Source organism: Chelonoidis abingdonii, chromosome 6, assembly GCF_003597395.2.
Source record: "Chelonoidis abingdonii isolate Lonesome George chromosome 6, CheloAbing_2.0, whole genome shotgun sequence".
Lineage (NCBI taxonomy): Eukaryota > Metazoa > Chordata > Testudines > Testudinidae > Chelonoidis > Chelonoidis abingdonii.
The window spans coordinates 53,816,997-53,835,242 of NC_133774.1; the positions used below are offsets into that span (position 1 = coordinate 53,816,997).

Genomic DNA, 18,246 nt, shown 5'->3' on the forward strand with positions numbered 1-18,246 from the left:
TATATAAAATCAGATTCTAGTTTGGAAGCATTTCAGCTTTTACTTCTGAGCCTTCAGTTCAGGAGTGCTGAGGATTTTCCATCTGACAGTTTACACACAGTCACTCCCTGTGTCATTGCCATTTTGCTTTTCACTGGAGAGCTGAGCTGAGGTCCTTCTGGTGCTCTGCCAACACTCTTCTTAATAGCCAGGAAAGATCTCCATTGAAAGCCACGGTGTTGATGCTCTGTGTACTGGGACTGCTGTCTCAGCAATATCAGAGCTTCTTGGCTTAACTCCTCCAGCGCGCATTTAATGGTGTGATCTAATGTAGTTGCACTGCAGTGATTTTTATTTTGCCTCCTCCACTACTTCTAATTTCTTGTTCAATGTCTCCACTTCAGGGCCCCAAGTTGAAGCACAGGATATTTGTGAATTGTAAAGCCACTGCGGCCTTGTCTGCAACGGATCTGACACAAACTACCCAGTTCCCACACAGTCAGTAAAGCTTGCCATTCAGGGCTTTTCCCCCTGGCAGCAACATGCCTGATGACAGCTGAACACCTAAGAGCTGGCTGCAATTAGCGATCCCTCATGTTCCACCCGAACACAAGCTCCATTCCATGTGACAGCACTGACTCTTTAGGATTCACTTACTCATCTCCTACCTTAGATTCTCCCTCCTTTTTTCCTTGGGTTTGGTCTTTACTGAGACGATATCAGAACACCTATAAAAGGCTGAGTTTTCTGGCATGGGATTGAAACAATGGATTTAATTCTACTCTGAAAGATATCAGACAGCACCACTGTGTATTTAGAGAAGTATGCTATCAGTCTGCAGATGTCCACAATGATGCAGTTATATATGTGAACATGGGCTTGATTCCATTTTAGGGTTAGTATGTAACCTAGAGAGGATAGCGACACTTAATTGCCAAAACTCTGATTGTCAGATTCCTCAGGGTATATTGGAGAATGTATTGTATATGTATTGCTTAACTGAACAAATGGGTCAGAACTGTAGATGACTAGTACTAATAGTCTACGTATTGGTTAAAATTATACAATTCTACAATTCAGGGTGCCTCGGTACAATCATGTGAACATGCTGCTTCTTCCTTCTTCACTACTTCTAAAGGATTTTGTCACCAAGGGAAGGTACTGTTGTAGTAAATTAGCATTTGTGGTTTAGCTAGTAGTTATTCATGAGTAAAAGCCTGATCCTGAAGTCCTTACTCAAGCTAAACTCCCACTCATCAATGGAGTTTTGAGTGATTAGAGATTGCATAATAGGGCCCCAAGGTCAGCAAAAAACAGGCTAGAAATAACTTTAGTATGACAGTCAGTTTTGATTCCTTCTGAATCACGTTTTGTTCCGAGTGTTCTGAATTTATTTTGTACAGGTACTCAGTAGATAAGAATTACAGATTTTGACTTTATGTGTTCAGTGAAGATGACGCTTACATGGGAAGTCAAATATTAGAATATGTTGGATCAAAACTGCAAATGTAAAATTTATGGGATTTAAAAATCTGTGTTCTCAGAAGTTTTATCATCTTCCTGTTATTAACTTAGTTGCATTATGTGTGTTTGTGATGTGAAACATAATACAATCCTTAAAATGCTATTGACAAAGTGAAATTCTTTTGCCAAGCCATTTGGAATTCATAGTAAATGATACTAAAACACATTATTTATCCTATACTGGATTCTAATGATCTGTGATATCTTTGTTCCCTCCATGACTTGTAAATGTAGTTCTTTGTTGACTTCTTATGACAGCAGTCAGATTGCCTTCTTTTCAAAACATTTGGTTATGTATGTTTTATTATAAACAATATCTGTATCCTATTTCACACATTGAAAGAAGAATTATTTCTCTTTATACACAAGGAGAAACAAACGACAGGAAAATAATACAATTTTAAATCTGTATTTAGAAGCCCAGATGCTCAGCCTTGCTTCATGCCCTTTATGCTGCTTCAGTGAAGCAAAGGGGCTCATGTAACCAGCTGAAGATTCCCAGCTGGTCAATCTAGCCAGCTTTGCACCAACTGCTTCTGCCTCCACCCCAGCATAAGAGATAGGATAAGGTGTGGCCAGAACAAATTGTGTTTTGTCAATTCTGGGACACTGGAATGGCTGCTAATCCCAGTGCAAATAAGAGAAGGCTGCTCTATTTGCACTGAGGGTTGAATTAGCTCCCACTGTTCTTGGGATCAGGCAGGAGAGGCACACAAAAAATACACAGTTCCATATAAGTGTATGCACACATATGCACCAGGTGCACTGACTGCTGCATGTTCATATTGGAGGATCTAGCTCATGGTTAACTTTATGTAGCATCGCAGATGTTACCCAGCATTGACCTGTGGGTCAAATGTACAGAATAAACAAGTCCTTGCCCCCAAGAAATTCAATTTTTAAGATACTGGGTCAATAAAATATGACACAGAATGCATAGAGTGGGATTTAATGTAAATAGCTGGAGTGCTTGTTTTAAAATATTCTTCATAGGCTTAGTGTGGAGGATTCCTTGATAACCAACAGATATTCTTTTTCACTTTCAAAGTCTTATTTATTGGACTAGTTTTTGGCCACTTGTCAGAAAATAGCAGTAACAAAATGGTTTGGAGTAAAATATATTTGCATAGTTTCCTAGCTATATCTAGGAGACTAACACTTCCTGTTTTCCAGGCATAGCAGACTTGTTGATAATACTCCTTTCAGTCATTACTATTCTATACGATTTACCTAAGATAATCCTTGTTTGTTACAAGTTCCACAAAACACTGCCCTGAGGCGTTACTGTGAATACAGTCTTTCTGCCCATGTGACAGCATTAGATAAATTAACTCATGAAGTATAATTATAGACAAAGAAAGTTCAGCTTGTATCGTTTATTAATGCAGTTACTCATATGAGGCCATAGCTAGCATAACCTGAGACTGGGGAGGTAAGTATGAAGTTAGTCCAACAGAATGGACCATCACCACCCTTCTGTTCGGTCAACATTCCTTTACAGACACGATTTTCTCTCTGTTTCATCCAAGCCTTACAAAGAAATGGGGTTGCCATGTGGACTGAGAAATCGACATTCAGTTCCTTTTAGATGCAACAGTCCCCATTGTACAACATGGTTTTCGCTCTTTCATTTATCATTATAAACAAGACCTAGAATGATTTGGAAAAAGCATGGCACATTGTCTTTGATTTCAGGTCTGTCCTTGAAGAGCTAACCCCAGGCACATGCCACATGGGTAGCTGCACCGGGGACTCTTTTCCCCCCAGTACAAACCTCCAGAGCACTCTTTACCAATAACACACCCTGCACCTGCTTTGAAACACAAACTCTTTCCAGTTTTTGAAGCCCATTCATGTCCAGCTGATAAACCCCTTCTAAATCCCAGCTGAGTAATAATGAGCACCTTGGTGCTGCTCTCACAGTTGCTTAGATACTATGATAATGGATACTAAATGCGAAAATAAATAGGAGGGTTACAGCAAGTGGGAGAGTCGGACGCATAGATGAGCGATCCAGCAAAACGCATCATATATCTCGTAAGTTTTTATATTTAGCCCTAACAAATAACTGAAGAGTCAAATCACTAAGATGGTTAGTTCAAAAATTCTCTGTATTTTGGCTAAGATGTCAACAGTAATAAAAAACATTTAGTATAAGTAATCTAGTGACCTTGTAAAACATTTAACATGTTTGCTCACAAAAATCCTATCTAATTTCAAAATTAGATCAATTATCAGTGCTATATTTCATTTTATTTGGCAAGTATGTTCCAAAACACCTAAGTTTTTGGCAGCATGGGTTACTCTTTATGTTTTGCAAAACTGTTAAAGAAAAAAATTCAATTATAAAGCAGTTTTAAAACTCCTTAAGTTTCTTGTCTGAAATTAAGGCTGGCTCCAGGCACCAGCATCCCAAGCAGGTGCTTGGGGCAGCAATCTACAAGGGGCAGCAGTCCCTGTGTTTTTGTCCCATAGCAGCGCGCCGAATTGCTACCAGATGGCACGGGCAGTCCATGTGCTGTTAGGGCAGCACGTGTGTTTCCATGGCGGTGGCAGTTCAGCGGCAGCTTCTATATTCTGCTGTCCACGGCGGTGCAGCTTCTGTTTTCCGGCTGAAGACAGATTGCATATTATGTTTAATTGAATTCTTGAGGGCGAGGATTGTAGGATGCAGAGAAGGAATTTGCATGCAGGGAGCCCAGGGCTGGCCAGTGGAGATGGGCAATCCCTACAGCTCTTGGGTTGTCAGGGCTGGGGGTGCTGGTCAGCGCCTGTGCGGAGCCCGGCTAGGCCCACTGACAGGGGGTGCCTGGGTGCTGGCTGCTGCAGTGGCGATGGCAGCTGGGAGCCCCGGGCCCTTTTAAATTGCCCAGGCAGGCCGCAGGGCTCTTTGGCATGCATGGGGTGGTACCGGCAGTGGCCAAAGCAGCCGGTCAGGCATGTGGAAGCCCTGGCTGTGCCAGAAGAGTGCCCATTAACTGTTCTGCGCTGAGGCCCAGAATTGCTTCCTCCACCTCCAGAGCCAATGAGAGCCCAAAGCAGGGTGGCACACTGGTTGAGCCTGTGTGAGAAAAGATTTGGCAAACTGTAGAAATGAGCTAATCCTTTTTCTCTTTGCACCTGATCCAAAATAAAATCCTGAACTGTTACTAGTAGATTGTAGCCAAACTTTACTTGGCCAAGGGAAGACTGAGCCAGATGCTGGAGAAACTGTTCTCCAAGCATCATAAGGTTCATTCTCTCACATCCTAAAGTTATCTGTCACTTGCCTACTGTGGTCAACCATCTGCTTTAATATTTATACATGCCCTGCTTTATGAAGCAGGAACATTGACTAGTGTTGATGAAAGAATCAAACAGCAAAGTGGAACTAGTTCTTTCTTCTCCAGGCTACTCGCTGATGTATTTGTATTGACTCCTGTTTTGGGGGATTTGGCTTTTATCGCGGGTGGTTGTAAGATTTATAAAGTGTAAAACCATTTGTATTCAGAGGTCAAATATCTGTACTTTTTAATTTATTTGGGCTTTGATTTCCTTTCCAGAGCATCCTTTCTTCCAAATAACACAAGTCTGAGCTCCTCTGAACTAGCACAATACACAAATGTGTTCTCTGGACAATTCCTGATACCATTTGCTAACTCACCCGTTTGACATGTCTGTTTAGCCTGTATAACCTAATAACATGGGTTCATTAAACAAATTAAAATTCAACTTGAAACAAAGTACTAGCGTTGATGCCTCTTTGTGCCATTCTCCCATTCCCACCTCCATGACCTTCTTCCACACTACTTGTGCCAAACCCACCTTCCTCCCCTCACTGAAATCCTTCCTCCAAATTCACTCCTGCTGCATTGCCTGCAAGGAGTTAAAAACATCTTCCTTAAGAAAAAAATAACAAACAAAAAAAACCCAGCTAGATGTGCACATGCCTGAATCTCCACCTGATTTTACTGTTGGCACCTATGTTCTTCCTCTCTCTGCCCCCCCCCCTTTTTTTTTTGTTTGTTTGTGTATGGCCCGTTACATGCTGAATTGAGATGGTGAGCTCTTAGGACAGGGAGCATGTCTGTTTCTCTGTAGCACCAGGTATGCTTTCAGGTGGCCAAAGGCTGTAAGGGGAATGGGGGGAATGGGGTACTTAGCCCTTCAAAAGTTTGACCTCATTCAATTAAAAGTCAGATTCAACACTAAAGATTTCTTTCACTGAACTGCAATTAAACAGCTTTCTAGTTTTCAGCCTCCCCCTCCCTCTTTTTTTACGTTTCTCCCTCATCATACCAATAGCAGCACCTAGTGGCAGAAGCAGCTCATGACAACTCTGCATTAGGAAACTATACTAGCTGCAGTTTCCGGCCAGAACACTTACCCCTTCACTTTAACACTTCCCTTTGCTATTTTTCTTGCTTGCTGGTGTTGAAATAGTTTTCCTCAATATTTCTGGAAGCTGCTCTAATTCCTAGTGGCTCTTCTAAACCAGAGCAGTGAGTTTAAAAACCCAACTGATCTTCCATGAATGAATAGTAGGGTCTGAGCTTCAGGTTCTTGATGAGCTAACTACAGCCTCACACTAGCCCCAATCCCACCACCAGCAATTGTTTACAATAGTGTTTGTAAGTGAAGGCCAACATTTTCAGACATACTCCCTAACTGTACAATCAACAATGAGATAGGCCTATTACCAAAGACAGATGGTCAAATTAATAATGCTGCAGAAAAGGAATAAGTGATAAATAAATACTTCTGTTCTGTATTTGGAAAGACGCAGGATGTTGCACTAATATCACATGACAACAAAGTCCCTTCCAATCGCTCAGCAACAAAAGAGAATGTGATAAAATCGACATGCTTGGATAACTTGTATCCAAAAGTCCTAAAAAAGTTGGCTGAGGAAATCTCTGGCCTGATTGTTAATTTTTAATAAATATTGGCAATCTAGAAGACTTGAAGAATGTTAATGTCAAGCCAATGGTCTAAAACAGCCAGTAAGATGACTCAGGTAATTATAGGCTGGTTAGCCTCACAACAGTTCTGCACAAAATAATGGAAAAAACTGATATAGATTCAACCAATAAAGAATTGAACAATAGAAATATGAATTGTGCCTGTCATTATTGGTTCTACAGAAAATAAGTTTTGTCTCATAGTTTCTTAAAGACAGAAAGGATCATCATGATAATCTAGGGTGACCTCCTGTACATTGCAGGTCACGGAATCTCACTCACCCACTCCTTTAATAGACCCTAACCTCTGACTGAGTTACCGGAGTCCTCAAATCTTGATCTAAAGACTTCAAGTTACAGAGAGTGGCCTGTGTCCCATGCTTCAGGGGAAAGTGAAAAATCCAAGGGACTCTGCCACTATGACCTGGGGGGAAATTCTTCCCCAAGCCCAGATATGGCAATCAATTAGACCCTGAGCATGTGGGCAAGACTCATCAGCCAGATACCTGGGAAAGAATTGTCTGTATTAACTCACCGTCCCCTCCATAAACTTATCAAGATCAGTCTTAGGTTTTTTTGACCCCACTACTCTCTTTGGAAGGCTGTTCCAGGATTTTATACTACTGATAAATAGAAACCTTTGTCTAATTTCAAGTCTAAACTTGTTGATGGCCATTTAATATCCATTTGTTCTTTTGTCAACATTGGCACTTAGCTTAAATAACTGCTCTCCTTCCCTGGTGTTTATTCCTCTGATGTATTTAGAGAACAATCATACCTCCCCTCAGCCTTTGTTGTGTTAAGCTAAACAAGCCAAGCTCTTAACTTCTCCTCTCATAAGAGAGGTTCCTCTGATATACTAGTTGCCCTTCTCTGCACCAGTTCGAGTTTGAATTCATCGTTCTTAAACAAAATTGCATATAGTATTCCCGATGATGGCTCACAAGTGCCTTGTACAATGGTACTGACACTTCCCATTTACTGGAACTACCTCACTTGATGCACTCTAGAATTGCATTAGCCTCTTGCACATCCACATCATATTGGTGTCTCGTCATCATCCTGTGATCAACCACTACACCTGGGCCTTTCCCATCCTCTGGCATTTTCCATTGATAAATCCCCAGTTTATAGCAAAGATTATTATTAGTCCATAAGTGCATGACCTGCACTTTTGACTATTAAATTCATCCCATTTCTATTACTCCAATTTTCAAGGTCATCCACATTCTCTTGTATGATATTCCAGTCCGCCTCTGTATTTGTGTCATCCACAAATGTTATTAACACATACCCACTTTTTGTGACAAGATAACTAATGAAAATGTTAAATAAGATTGGGCCCAAGACTGATCCTTGAGGAACTCCTCTAGTAACCTCCCTCCAGCCTGGCAGTTCACCTTTCAGTATGAGCTATTGTAGTCTTACCCACCTTTTATTCTCATATTAATCGCCATCTTCTGCTAACTTATAACTTCCCTTGTGGAACTGTATCAAATGCTTTACTGAAATCGAGGTTGATTAGATCTACTGCATTTCCTTGGTCTAAAAAAATCAAGTTATCGTCTCAAAGAAAAAGATCGGGTTGGTCTGGCATAATCTACCTTTAGTAAAAGCATGTGGTATTTTATCCCAATTACTGTTTATTCTTATTTTTTTCCATAGACTTAAGGTCAGAAGAGACCATTATGGTCATCTAGTCTGACCTCCTGCACAATGCAGGCCACAAAATCTCACTCACCCACTCCTGTAACAAACCCCTAACCTATGTCTGAGTTACTGAAGTCCTCAAATCATGGTTTAAAGACCTCAAGGTGCAGAGAATCCTTCAGCAAGTTACCCGTGACCCATACTGCAGAGGAAGGCAAGAAACCTCCAAGTCCTCTGCCAATCTACCCTGGAGAAAAATTCCTTCCCGACCCCAAATATGGCGATCAGTTAAACCCTGAGCATGTGGGCAAGACTCACCAGCCAGACACCCAGGAAAGAATTCTCTATAGTAACTCAGATCCCACCATCTAACATCCCATCACAGACCATTGGGCATATTTACCTGCTAATAATCAAAGATCAATTAATTGCCAAAATAGGCTATCCCATCATACCATCCCCTCCATAAACTTATCAAGCTTAGTCTTGAAGCCAGATATGTCTTTTTTGCCCCCACTACTCCCCTTGGAAGGCTGTTCCAGAAACTTCACTCCTCTAATGGTTAGAAACCTTCATCTAATTTCAAGTCTAAACTTCCTAGTGTCCAGTTTATATCCATTTGTTCTCCCTTCAAATCCATCACAGCCATTGGGCCTATTTACCTGCTAACAATCAAGAATTCAATGAATGCAAGTAGGCTATCCCATCATAATACCATCCCTCCATAAAACTTACAAGCTTAGTCTTGAGCCAGATATGTCTCTTTTGCCCCACTACTTCCCCTTTGGAAGGCGTTGCCAAACTTCACTCCTCTGTATGTTAGAAACTGTCGTCTAATTTCGAGGTCTAAAATCCTAGTGTCCAGTTATATATCCATTTCTTGTGTACGTTGAGTACTAGCTTAACTAATTCCTCTCCCCCCTGAGTATATCCCTCTGATTATTTATAAGAGCATCATATTCTCGCCTCAGTTCTTTTAGTTAGGCTAAACAGCCAAGCTTTTATCAGTCTCCTTTCAAAGACAGGTTTTTATTATCCTAGGTAGCCTTCTCTGTACCGTTCGGTTGAATTGACCTTCTGAAACATGGAGACCCAGCATTCTGCCAGTAGTTCCAGATGAGGTCTCACCAGTGCCTTGTTAACAGTCAACACGCTCCTCCTAAGCTTCCCCGTGACCCCTAACCCAGAGGGCCTCAAAATACCTCCTCCCCATTTATCTGCTCACCTTAGATCCAATGCGTTTCCTTTGTCTAAAAAATCTGTTACCTTCTCAAACTAGGAGATCAGGTTGATTTGGCACAATCTACCTTTTGTAAAACCATGTTCTATTTTGTCCCAGTTACCACTGACCTCAATGTCCTTAACTACTTTCTTCTTCAAAATTTTTTCCAAGACCTTACATACTACAGATGTCAAACTAACAGGCCTATAGTTACTCGGATTAATTTTTTCCCCTTTCTTAAAATTAGGAACTATGTTAGCAATTTTCCAGTCATACAGTACAACTGAGTTTACTGAGTCATTAAAAATTCTTGCTAATGGGCTTGCAATTTCATGTGCCAGTTCCTTTCATATTCTTGGATGAAAATTATCTGGGCCCTCCGATTTCATCCCATTAAGCTGTTTGAGTTGTTTACCTCTATGTCTTTAGTTATTCTCTTTCAAAATTTGTTCTAGGACCTTGCACACAACTGAGGTTAAGCTAAAGGGTCTATAGTTTCCCAGATCATTCCACCCGCACCCCCTTTTTAAAACAGAAGTACTATATTTGCAGTTCTCCAGTCATATGGTATGCCCCTTGAGTTTATGGATTCATTAAAACTCATGGATTGCACTGTCATATGGCAATTCCTTTAATAGTCTTGGATGGATAATATCTCTCTTCCCTCCTTCTCTCCCCCCTCCCCATTTTGGTTCCATTGAAGTGTTGATACCAGTCAATTCTGTGTTCTTGGAGAAGCAGGGCACAGTATCCAGCCTGTCTGACTCATGAAAGAACATGCCTCCCCCTGCCTTTGCTGGAACCAAAACTGATCAGAAAAAAGGCTTGCAGAGAGCAGTGAAGGGCAGTGGGAGACACACCTAGACCCCTCATGACAAGAGTGACAAGATTAAGGCAACTCCTCTAGCCTCATCTGCATCAAAGATGGACAGGGAGGCATCTGTATTAGCATACAGAATGGAAAACAGAGATTCCAAGGCAAGAACCGCACTGAACTCTTTGACCAGGGAAGTACTGCATCCTGGGGGATCTCTGCTTCAGATGTTAATGAACCCATGCCTGCACACACCTAGCCCAGCAGTTATGAGACCAATTCTAGTAATGAATCCTTGATTGACATCCAAAATATTGAAGCAGCCTAATTGCATTGTGAGCTCCTGAGAAGAAACATCACCCCTAGCTAGGAGTGATCAGCGCCTATTGTCTAGCCTAAAGAAAACCCTTGAGTCATCAGTTTACCCATAAACAAATCTAGTGTTCTCCCTTGAACCATTGTATTTTCCCCTAGAAAAACCTCTACCCATGCTCCAGTGTGTTTTGATGCATGGATCCAAACTCTGCATCAGTTCCAATAGGATTCCATCTTCTCCTGACTGATCATGCTGGGGGTTCTGCCTGTCTCCAGCATTCAGGCCCCTGAGCTACCACCATAATCTTGGAACCCCGACCAGTTCAAGCTTCATGGACTGTGAGATCCCAGCTCTAGCTCTGTTTTCTTTTCTACCTCAAGCAGGTATAGTTTTCTATATATGACTTTTGTAACCTTTAATAATGTAAATGGTATGTTGGTTTAGGCTCTCCTTGTGTAGTTACCATTATTAGTCAATAAATAACTTTTATGGTTAAGCTGGTTGCTTCTCTCTCTGAACTTTACTCTTGTGTTTGTAGCTTCCCCATTTACTCTGCAGCAACACTTCTCTTACCTAAGCTAAAGATCCTTGTGGCACCCAAAAATACTGTGGGGTTTGCTCATCAAGTGGGTTACTACCAGTGCAATTGTAACATGGGGAGAGGGACATGCTGAACCTCTAAGGGTTGCAGCTTGAAAGTGCTGCTTGACCCAGCCCACTGAGTCCAGGGGCATAAAAAGGGTCAGCTTGAAAGTGCTGATTGACCCAGTCCGCTCAGACTTGGTGGGTGTCAGGTTCTGGAGGAACCCAGCCCTGGGGAACCTAGGTCCTGCAGGATAGCTCCATTGGGAAGGGACCTGCAGAGGGAGAAGTAGAGCTCCCTATGAAAACACAAGTGACACAAGCAGTACATTAATAGAATTACAGAACACCCCCCACCCCAAAGAGTAACTAATAAATTAGCATATCCCAAAGTAAGGGCAAATCTGGTAAGTGTTTAAGTTTGGCTTCCATCTCACATCGCAATTTTACATCTATATCCTCATTAGACAACCTGCCGCTGCCCTAACACTTATTACCTTTATTAAAAGCTGAGGCAAAGTATTCATTTAGGTGTTGGGCCAAGCCTAGATTATTTTTAATCTCCACCCCATCCTCAGTGTGTAGTAGTCCCACTTCTTTCCTTGTTTTCTTTATTTATATGGCTAAATAACCTTTCAGTATTGGTTTTAATTTCCTTTGCAAGGTCCAACTCCGGTTAGATTGTGGCAGTTCTGACTTCTCCCCTATGCTTTCTGACGGCCCAGAGGTAGCTCTCCTTGCTGATCCATCCCTTGTAGGCTTTCTGCTTTTTTTTTTTTAAATCACCTCTTTGAAATGCTTGTTCATCCAGTTTCACCTGCAACCTTTCCTTATGATTTTTCTCCTTGCTTAGGAGCAATTGAGTGAAATCTGATGGCCTGTCTGATATGTATAACACTAGATGATCTAATAGTCCCTCTGGCCTTAAAATCTGAGTTATGCACCTCAGTTTTTGCATACTTAGACACCTTGTATTTGGGTGTCAGGGGGCAAGGACCCACATTTTATTGAGGAGGAAATGGTTGTTCTCCACATCTAAAAATCAGACACAAAGTGTCAAGTCGGGCTCTGAAGAACTCACAGAATCAGTGGTCACTTCAAAATTTGGTTGTAAGCCTCTAGGAACTAAAATTCCTCCTACTAGCACGCCAAACCCTTGCATAAATGGAACGGTCCACCACTACATTCAATTCTTCTGTTGAGCATTTTCCATTCCAAGGTTATTTTTTCACACAAGTAAAAAAAAATCTCAACAGTATTATTTCTCTTTTCCCTGTGCTCTCCTGCTAGAGAGGGGCAGCAAACAGTCTTGCTGGTTCACAAAAGAACAAACTAGTTCCTGACAAACCTCAGGAGTTTTTGGTCTGATACCGAGAGTAAAGAGGAAACTTAATGCTTCCAAGGGAATAGCCTGCTTTGGGGAAACATGGCTGTAGGGATAAAATTCTAGCTTTTCTAGACATATAGCAGTAAAAGAAGCCTATTCACAAAGGTACATTGAACAATCACTTGCCAGTTCTAAAGCTGAAAATATCAATCTAAACATAAGCCAATAACTGTTCCACTATTTCTTTCAGATTTTGTAGTGCCATGATTTTTTAGTTACTAGAATTAACCCTTACTTCAAATACAGTACCTGCATTCAACCTTCCCACATACATCAGCAAAAAATGCAATATCAGTATAGACTAAGCAGTGTCCTTTCATGACCAAGAAAGATACCATTAGAATATCAGGGTTGGCAAGGACCTCAGGAGGTCATTTAGTCCAACCCCCTGCTCAATGCAGATCCAATCCTGAGATTTTTACCCCAGCTCCCTAAATGGCCCCCTCAAAGACTGAACTTACAACCCTGGGTTTAGCAGGCCAATGCTCAAACCACTGAGCTATCCCTCCCCCTTCTAGTCACCTTAAAGGAAAGGCTGCATTTTCCCCCTTCAGCATTACTAAAAATCCATGCTACACCTAGACAAGTATTTTACAAAGAAGGGTATCATTACCATTTGTTAAAAGACAGGGAACCTGAGGCAGAGGTAAGTTAAATCACTAGCTCAAGGTCACAGCTACTAGTGGCAGATCTAGGACTAAAACTCAACTGCCAGACTCATCTCCTATATGCAGAGGAGCTACATTTTTACCCACCAGGAGTCTCAAACTCTTCTTTATTTAAACATAGCAGAAACATTCTCACATGGTACGCTGGTGCACATCCATCTGAACAGTGTTTCTGCCAGACAATGACTCAACAAGTGACATGACTCCAGCCCAGGATTCTGAATGTAAGGACAAATACTACCCCCATGTCTGTGCAGAGTCTCCCAGTAGCAGAAACTGCTCAGTGGAGCAACAGGTGGGTTGGGAATCTGCAAGTGTTCATTGCATGACAGCATTTGGAGAGTAGGGCATCATAGATCAGGGAGATCCGCTGACCCACCTCGACAGTGAGAGAACACATGCTACTCCAGTCATTGGCATGGTATCCATGGAGGCTTACAAACTGGGATGATGCATGTGGGATTCTTCCCCACAACCTCTGCTTACATCTCCCCAGCACCAGCCCTGGCTAACAAGTCAGTTTTGCCAAGCACTCCCAAGTTTACCTCAGCAAGCATTTACTAAGCAGATTTAAAACTTAGAAGGAAAACTTATATTTCAATAAACTATTCTTAGCTGTGCTTTAACTGGGTCTGGTTGAAAATTTATCAAAACTGTTTAATGGATGTTTTGTTTTTCCCTGACCAAAAAATATCCTTGGAATTGAAAGGTTTTGGGCTAATTTTCCACGGAAAGCAAACACGTTGATTCAGAAGTACAGCCATAGTGCCTCATGCTTCCTGTTCTGTGGGACAGGCTCCCCATTGGACAAATTTTTTTGCCCATTTTTGATGTGGCTCCCCACATCAAAAGAGGAAACTGATGCATCACGGGAGAAATAGTCCGTCCTATAGAAGGGAATGGGAGCATGAAGCACCCATACTATAGACTCTGTGAGGCATCATTTTAGAAATGAAAAAGTCTGGATTTAGTTTTGCCAAAACCTTGAAATTTTCTACAAGGAAAAGAGCTAATTTTCCAACCAGCTCCACTCTCAACTCAAACCCAAACCCAAACCCAAACCGATCCAATACTATCTGTATGCTAAAAATCTGGTTTTAGAGTATCTTTACAAATATCTTGTAAGCCTCCAGCTAAGTAAAACAGATATAACAAATGCTACAGTAGTGCACAGATGTACTGATGAAATTAAGAAACTTGAGCACCTTTATCCTGGTCAATTGTAAGACATTTCTTATTACAATAAAAAGAAGATAGTGGCAAACAGGGCACTACAGATGCTGAAACACAGTTACACGCATGTCTTTTACAAGCTATTCATTTAGAAAGTCAACACTATTCTCAAAAAGAAAAAATATTAAAAAAAATACAAGAGGGTTCTTTGGATGAACATTTTTATTGACATCCTTAACAGAGTAACAAAAGTTTATGATCTTGGTCTCTCCTTCTTGCCTTTGTACAAGGCTAAGAGGGAAACATTGGCTACTTTGACAACCTTGAAGCGAACTCCAGGAATGTCACCAACAGCGTGACCTTTCCGACCAAAGCCAGCAACCAGAACTTCATCGTTTTCCTAGAATTAAAAACAGGAAACACTGCAGTTGCACAGCAATCAACAGCAGATTCATGCATGTGAGAAATCAGAGCATCCCAAATTTGACCCAATAGCTTTAAGCATATCACAACCCCTCCCAGGAAAGACCAGATGAAACAAAGAACTGTGGTGGTCAGATATAGAGAGACTTGGAACTTTAGTCCCTTCAGCGTTTTGGTAAGAACAATTATTAGCTAAGACACTCCTTTACTTTGTAACAGCACAGCTGAGGCCTGATGTGGCAGACGGAAGGTGAAAGAGCACTTCTAATGTCTGTCTTCTGCCCATCATCTCAAAGTGCAGTGGGCATGGCCCCTGTTCGTGCCATCCCCCTGTTCAGCCAACTACACTTGGGAAAAGTTTTTGCTGATAAGTTATTCACCTCAATGAAATTCAAGCAACCATCATTAGGAACAAAGGCTGTTATTTTCTTGCCGTTCTTGATCAGCTGGACTCTGACACATTTCCTGATGGCTGAATTAGGCTGCTTAGCCTCTACACCACTGAAATGGAAACACATGAAAAGGCATCACTGACATTCTGCTTGACTATTTTAGCACATATCTATTAGAACATCAAGAACTGCTACATTAAACACGCTGGATCACTTTGTACAACTCCATTCTATGGAGAATGTAAATAGTATCTGTTTTTCATGAAGTACTATAAAACCCAACATTTAATGGACAATTACTGAAACACAGCCTGTCTAGTATCTTGGTCCAAGAAAGAATAATGCCCCAAATGGTCCCTTCGCTTCCTAAATATTTGAGTCAATACTAGGATGGGTGGGGGAGTGGAGAGGGAAGCGTTCCACGGGGACAAATGCTAACTTAATGACACTGCAAATTAGAAACAGTACAATGGCACCCTGGAGGCTTGAGCACCCACTAAGATAATCTGGCCTCCTAAATAAGAGGCTTAAAAATGCCAACAGGAACCCAGGCGTGAAGTCCTTATGTTCTGATTTTTATTTGGGAAGAGAAAAGGGGACCTCAGAGGCGGGTGGTAACTGCAGACAAAATACAGATTGAAACAAAAAAATCAAGTCCAGGTATTAGTCGCTGTATAAAGTATGGTAAGCATTTCAATTTAAACCAGAATTACAGGAGAGTCGTATCTTACATAGGGGTTAGGTTCTGAAGTCAGCACGTAAGGTGAAAATCATGTATAGTCAAAATCTCATTGAGTGGAATGGCGGATGGAATCGCCCGCACTACAGGTACAGTATTTAAATTGTTATTTTTCTCTTTTTTTGTTTTGTTTTACCGAGCATGTATAGTTAAAATCGCGCAAGTTAAATGCATCTATGATGCGACTCCACCGTATAGACATCAAGTAGCATGATGGCAAACATTTTTCACTCCTGATAAACAAAAAATAGCTCTGGTGCTGTCAATTTAAGGCATAATAGCCATTTCTCAAAAAAAAAAAACAACAAAAAAACCCCACATAAATCAGTAGATTGACAGGCTTTATTCAGAAAATGCCTAGCACTAAGTTAGTAGAAACATCACAGAGTGGATTTTTCCACAGGACCTATTTTCAAAAATTCAGAATTTCTATAGCTCTAACAGTTTTCAATGGGATCTGAGAAAACTCAGCACTTCTGAAAACAACACCCACTCTGAAAATAAATGTTATTAAATGACTTCCAAAATAAAATTAACAGTATGTTGCTGAAATCAAGCACAAAGACCTCTGAACGTCAACAGAACCAAACTAAAAATGTATCTAACAATTGTACATAATGCAAAAGGCAATATAGTCCTCCAGATTCAAGTACTGATGCAGAAACAATGCCTGTTAGCCACATATAACGTGATAAATAACTCTCTGAGTTGGGCAGTTACAATAAAGCTAAACAGCATTTATTTTAGTGCTCAGTGCAGCAAACTACTCACAGTAGCTGTAGTGTATTCCTCCAGCTAACCTCCACGAGTACTTCAGTTGTACTTACACTTTTTCCAGGACAATTCCCTTCGCATGGGAAGCTCCTCCAAAGGGGTTGGCTTTCAGGGCAGTACCCAAGTGGGCTTTCTTGTATTGCTTGTCGTGCCATTTCTGATCTCGTCGGTGGCTGCGAAGTTTCCTGGCAGTACGAAGCCCACGGCACTTACCTAAGTAACAGAATTTTGCATGACACAGAAAAATAATCAGTGCCACACACTACAAGCACGAGACGCAGCGCCCAGCTAATCCCGATGCAGAATCGAAACGACTGGCTCAACCCGGGACCCAGCGGCAGATTGTTCAAACCCCAGGAGCGCACGTGGCTGCTCCCCACTAACACCCCGGGCGAGCACCGCGATGCTCCCCCGCAGCGCTGCGACCCGGGGGCGGGCTCACAACGCCGCGCGTTCAGGGGGAATTCGCTTCCTTTAGCGGTTCGGAAAACGGAGCCACCAACTGAGCGCGGCGGCGCCGCCGACCCCAGCCGGGGGAGGGACCCTCTGCCCCGGGCGAGCGCTGCTGGTGCCGGCCAGGGGCGGGGGGGGGGGGGGGGGGGGGCTGCCTATGGGCCCCTGCCCCTGGGACTCGCTGTGCCTGGGCCCGCCCCGTGCTCGGAGGGAGGAGGGGGCCCCTCACTCCCGGCCCGGCCGCTCACCCATCGCGCTGCTGCTGCCCCAGCCGCAAAGAGAAAGACCCAAGCTGCACCGCGGCTCCTAGACGTCGCTGCAAGGACCCCGCGCGAGGCGCCCGGGCCGCGCCTGATCGGAAACGCAGCTCCGCGCAGAGACGAGGGCGAGGAAGCGGCACAGCCGGAAATCGGAGTCTTAGTCAGGAAAACTACAACTCCCAGAATGCATCGCGCAGCCGCCTCCGGGCGCCCCACCGATCCGGCTTTCTCTCCTGTGTGATATGCGGTGGCCCTTGGCTCTGTGCCCTGCCGCCAGTGCCACGGCTGCCCCTGGTAGTGCCGCAGCCTCCCAACCCCCCAGGTGGCTGCCCGCTGTTGGACAGGCGCAATATGGGCCAGGGGCCTGCTCCATTTCTGCAAGTAAATGTGTCCTTGCACCCTCCCTTCCTCCCAAGGCCAGGTGCCTGCCCCTGGCATGATTCTGCACCCCTTGTCAGCAGCAGGAGGTGCGTGCGGTCTCACGTTGTAGCACTGCCAACCCCAAGTGTTCAAAAAGTACAAGCCAAGGGCCCCCCAGATCATGAGATTGGACTATAAAGCACAAGGTCTCACCACATAACACCAGTGATGTTTGTGCCTTTAGGGGTCACGTTTTCTCATGAGTTCAGGAACTGTCTACCAGAAAAATACCAGTATTATGAAGCTTACAACACCACAAGAGTTGGTGATACTGAACCCATGAAGGATGGTTAAAGAAAAACAGCCCAAGCCATGTCTGTTATAGCTGAGGGAATTAATTTTGCCCTGCATATTTTATTCACTCAGTTTCTCCTCACTTTGCTTCTTTAAACTAGTCAATGAGTTCATATTTGCTCTGCAACTATATTCTAGGCCGGGTTCAGAGCAAGATGAGTTGCACCGAGCCAGGCCCTTCTTGCCTGCAGCCGGCACCTTCCTGTCACTGTACCTTGGCTGAAAGACACCCTCCC

At 42.8% G+C, this 18,246-nt stretch overlaps 2 protein-coding genes across 7 annotated transcripts in view; one reads left to right on the forward strand and one right to left on the reverse strand.

The window, feature by feature from the left end:
- ATG10 (autophagy related 10) overlaps nucleotides 1-5,225 on the forward strand; it is a 162,626-nt gene extending 157,401 nt beyond the window's left edge. For all 6 annotated transcript variants that reach the window (XM_032782275.2, XM_032782274.2, XM_032782272.2 and 3 more), the window contains one exon: nucleotides 384-5,225. The gene's annotated coding sequence lies outside the window, so the exon portion shown is untranslated. The remainder of the gene's footprint in view (nucleotides 1-383) is intronic.
- Nucleotides 5,226-14,459: 9,234 nt separating this feature from the next.
- On the reverse strand, nucleotides 14,460-17,369 carry LOC116825894 (small ribosomal subunit protein uS12). Its single transcript, XM_032782271.2, has 4 exons — nucleotides 17,285-17,369; nucleotides 16,637-16,796; nucleotides 15,059-15,179; nucleotides 14,460-14,655 (listed from the first exon to the last, which is right to left on the reverse strand). Exons 1-4 carry the CDS (start codon nucleotides 17,286-17,288, stop codon nucleotides 14,509-14,511), a joined length of 432 nt encoding a protein of 143 aa, XP_032638162.1. The 5' UTR covers nucleotides 17,289-17,369; the 3' UTR covers nucleotides 14,460-14,508.
- Between the last annotated feature and the right edge of the window lie 877 nt (nucleotides 17,370-18,246).

Coding starts and splice junctions, on each gene's coding strand:
- LOC116825894 (XM_032782271.2), bottom strand. Junction 15,180..16,636: donor GGAATTGTCCTGGAAAAAGT/GTAAGTACAACT, acceptor TTTCCATTTCAG/TGGTGTAGAGGCTAAGCAGC. Junction 14,656..15,058: donor GTTGCTTGAATTTCATTGAG/GTGAATAACTTA, acceptor TTTTAATTCTAG/GAAAACGATGAAGTTCTGGT.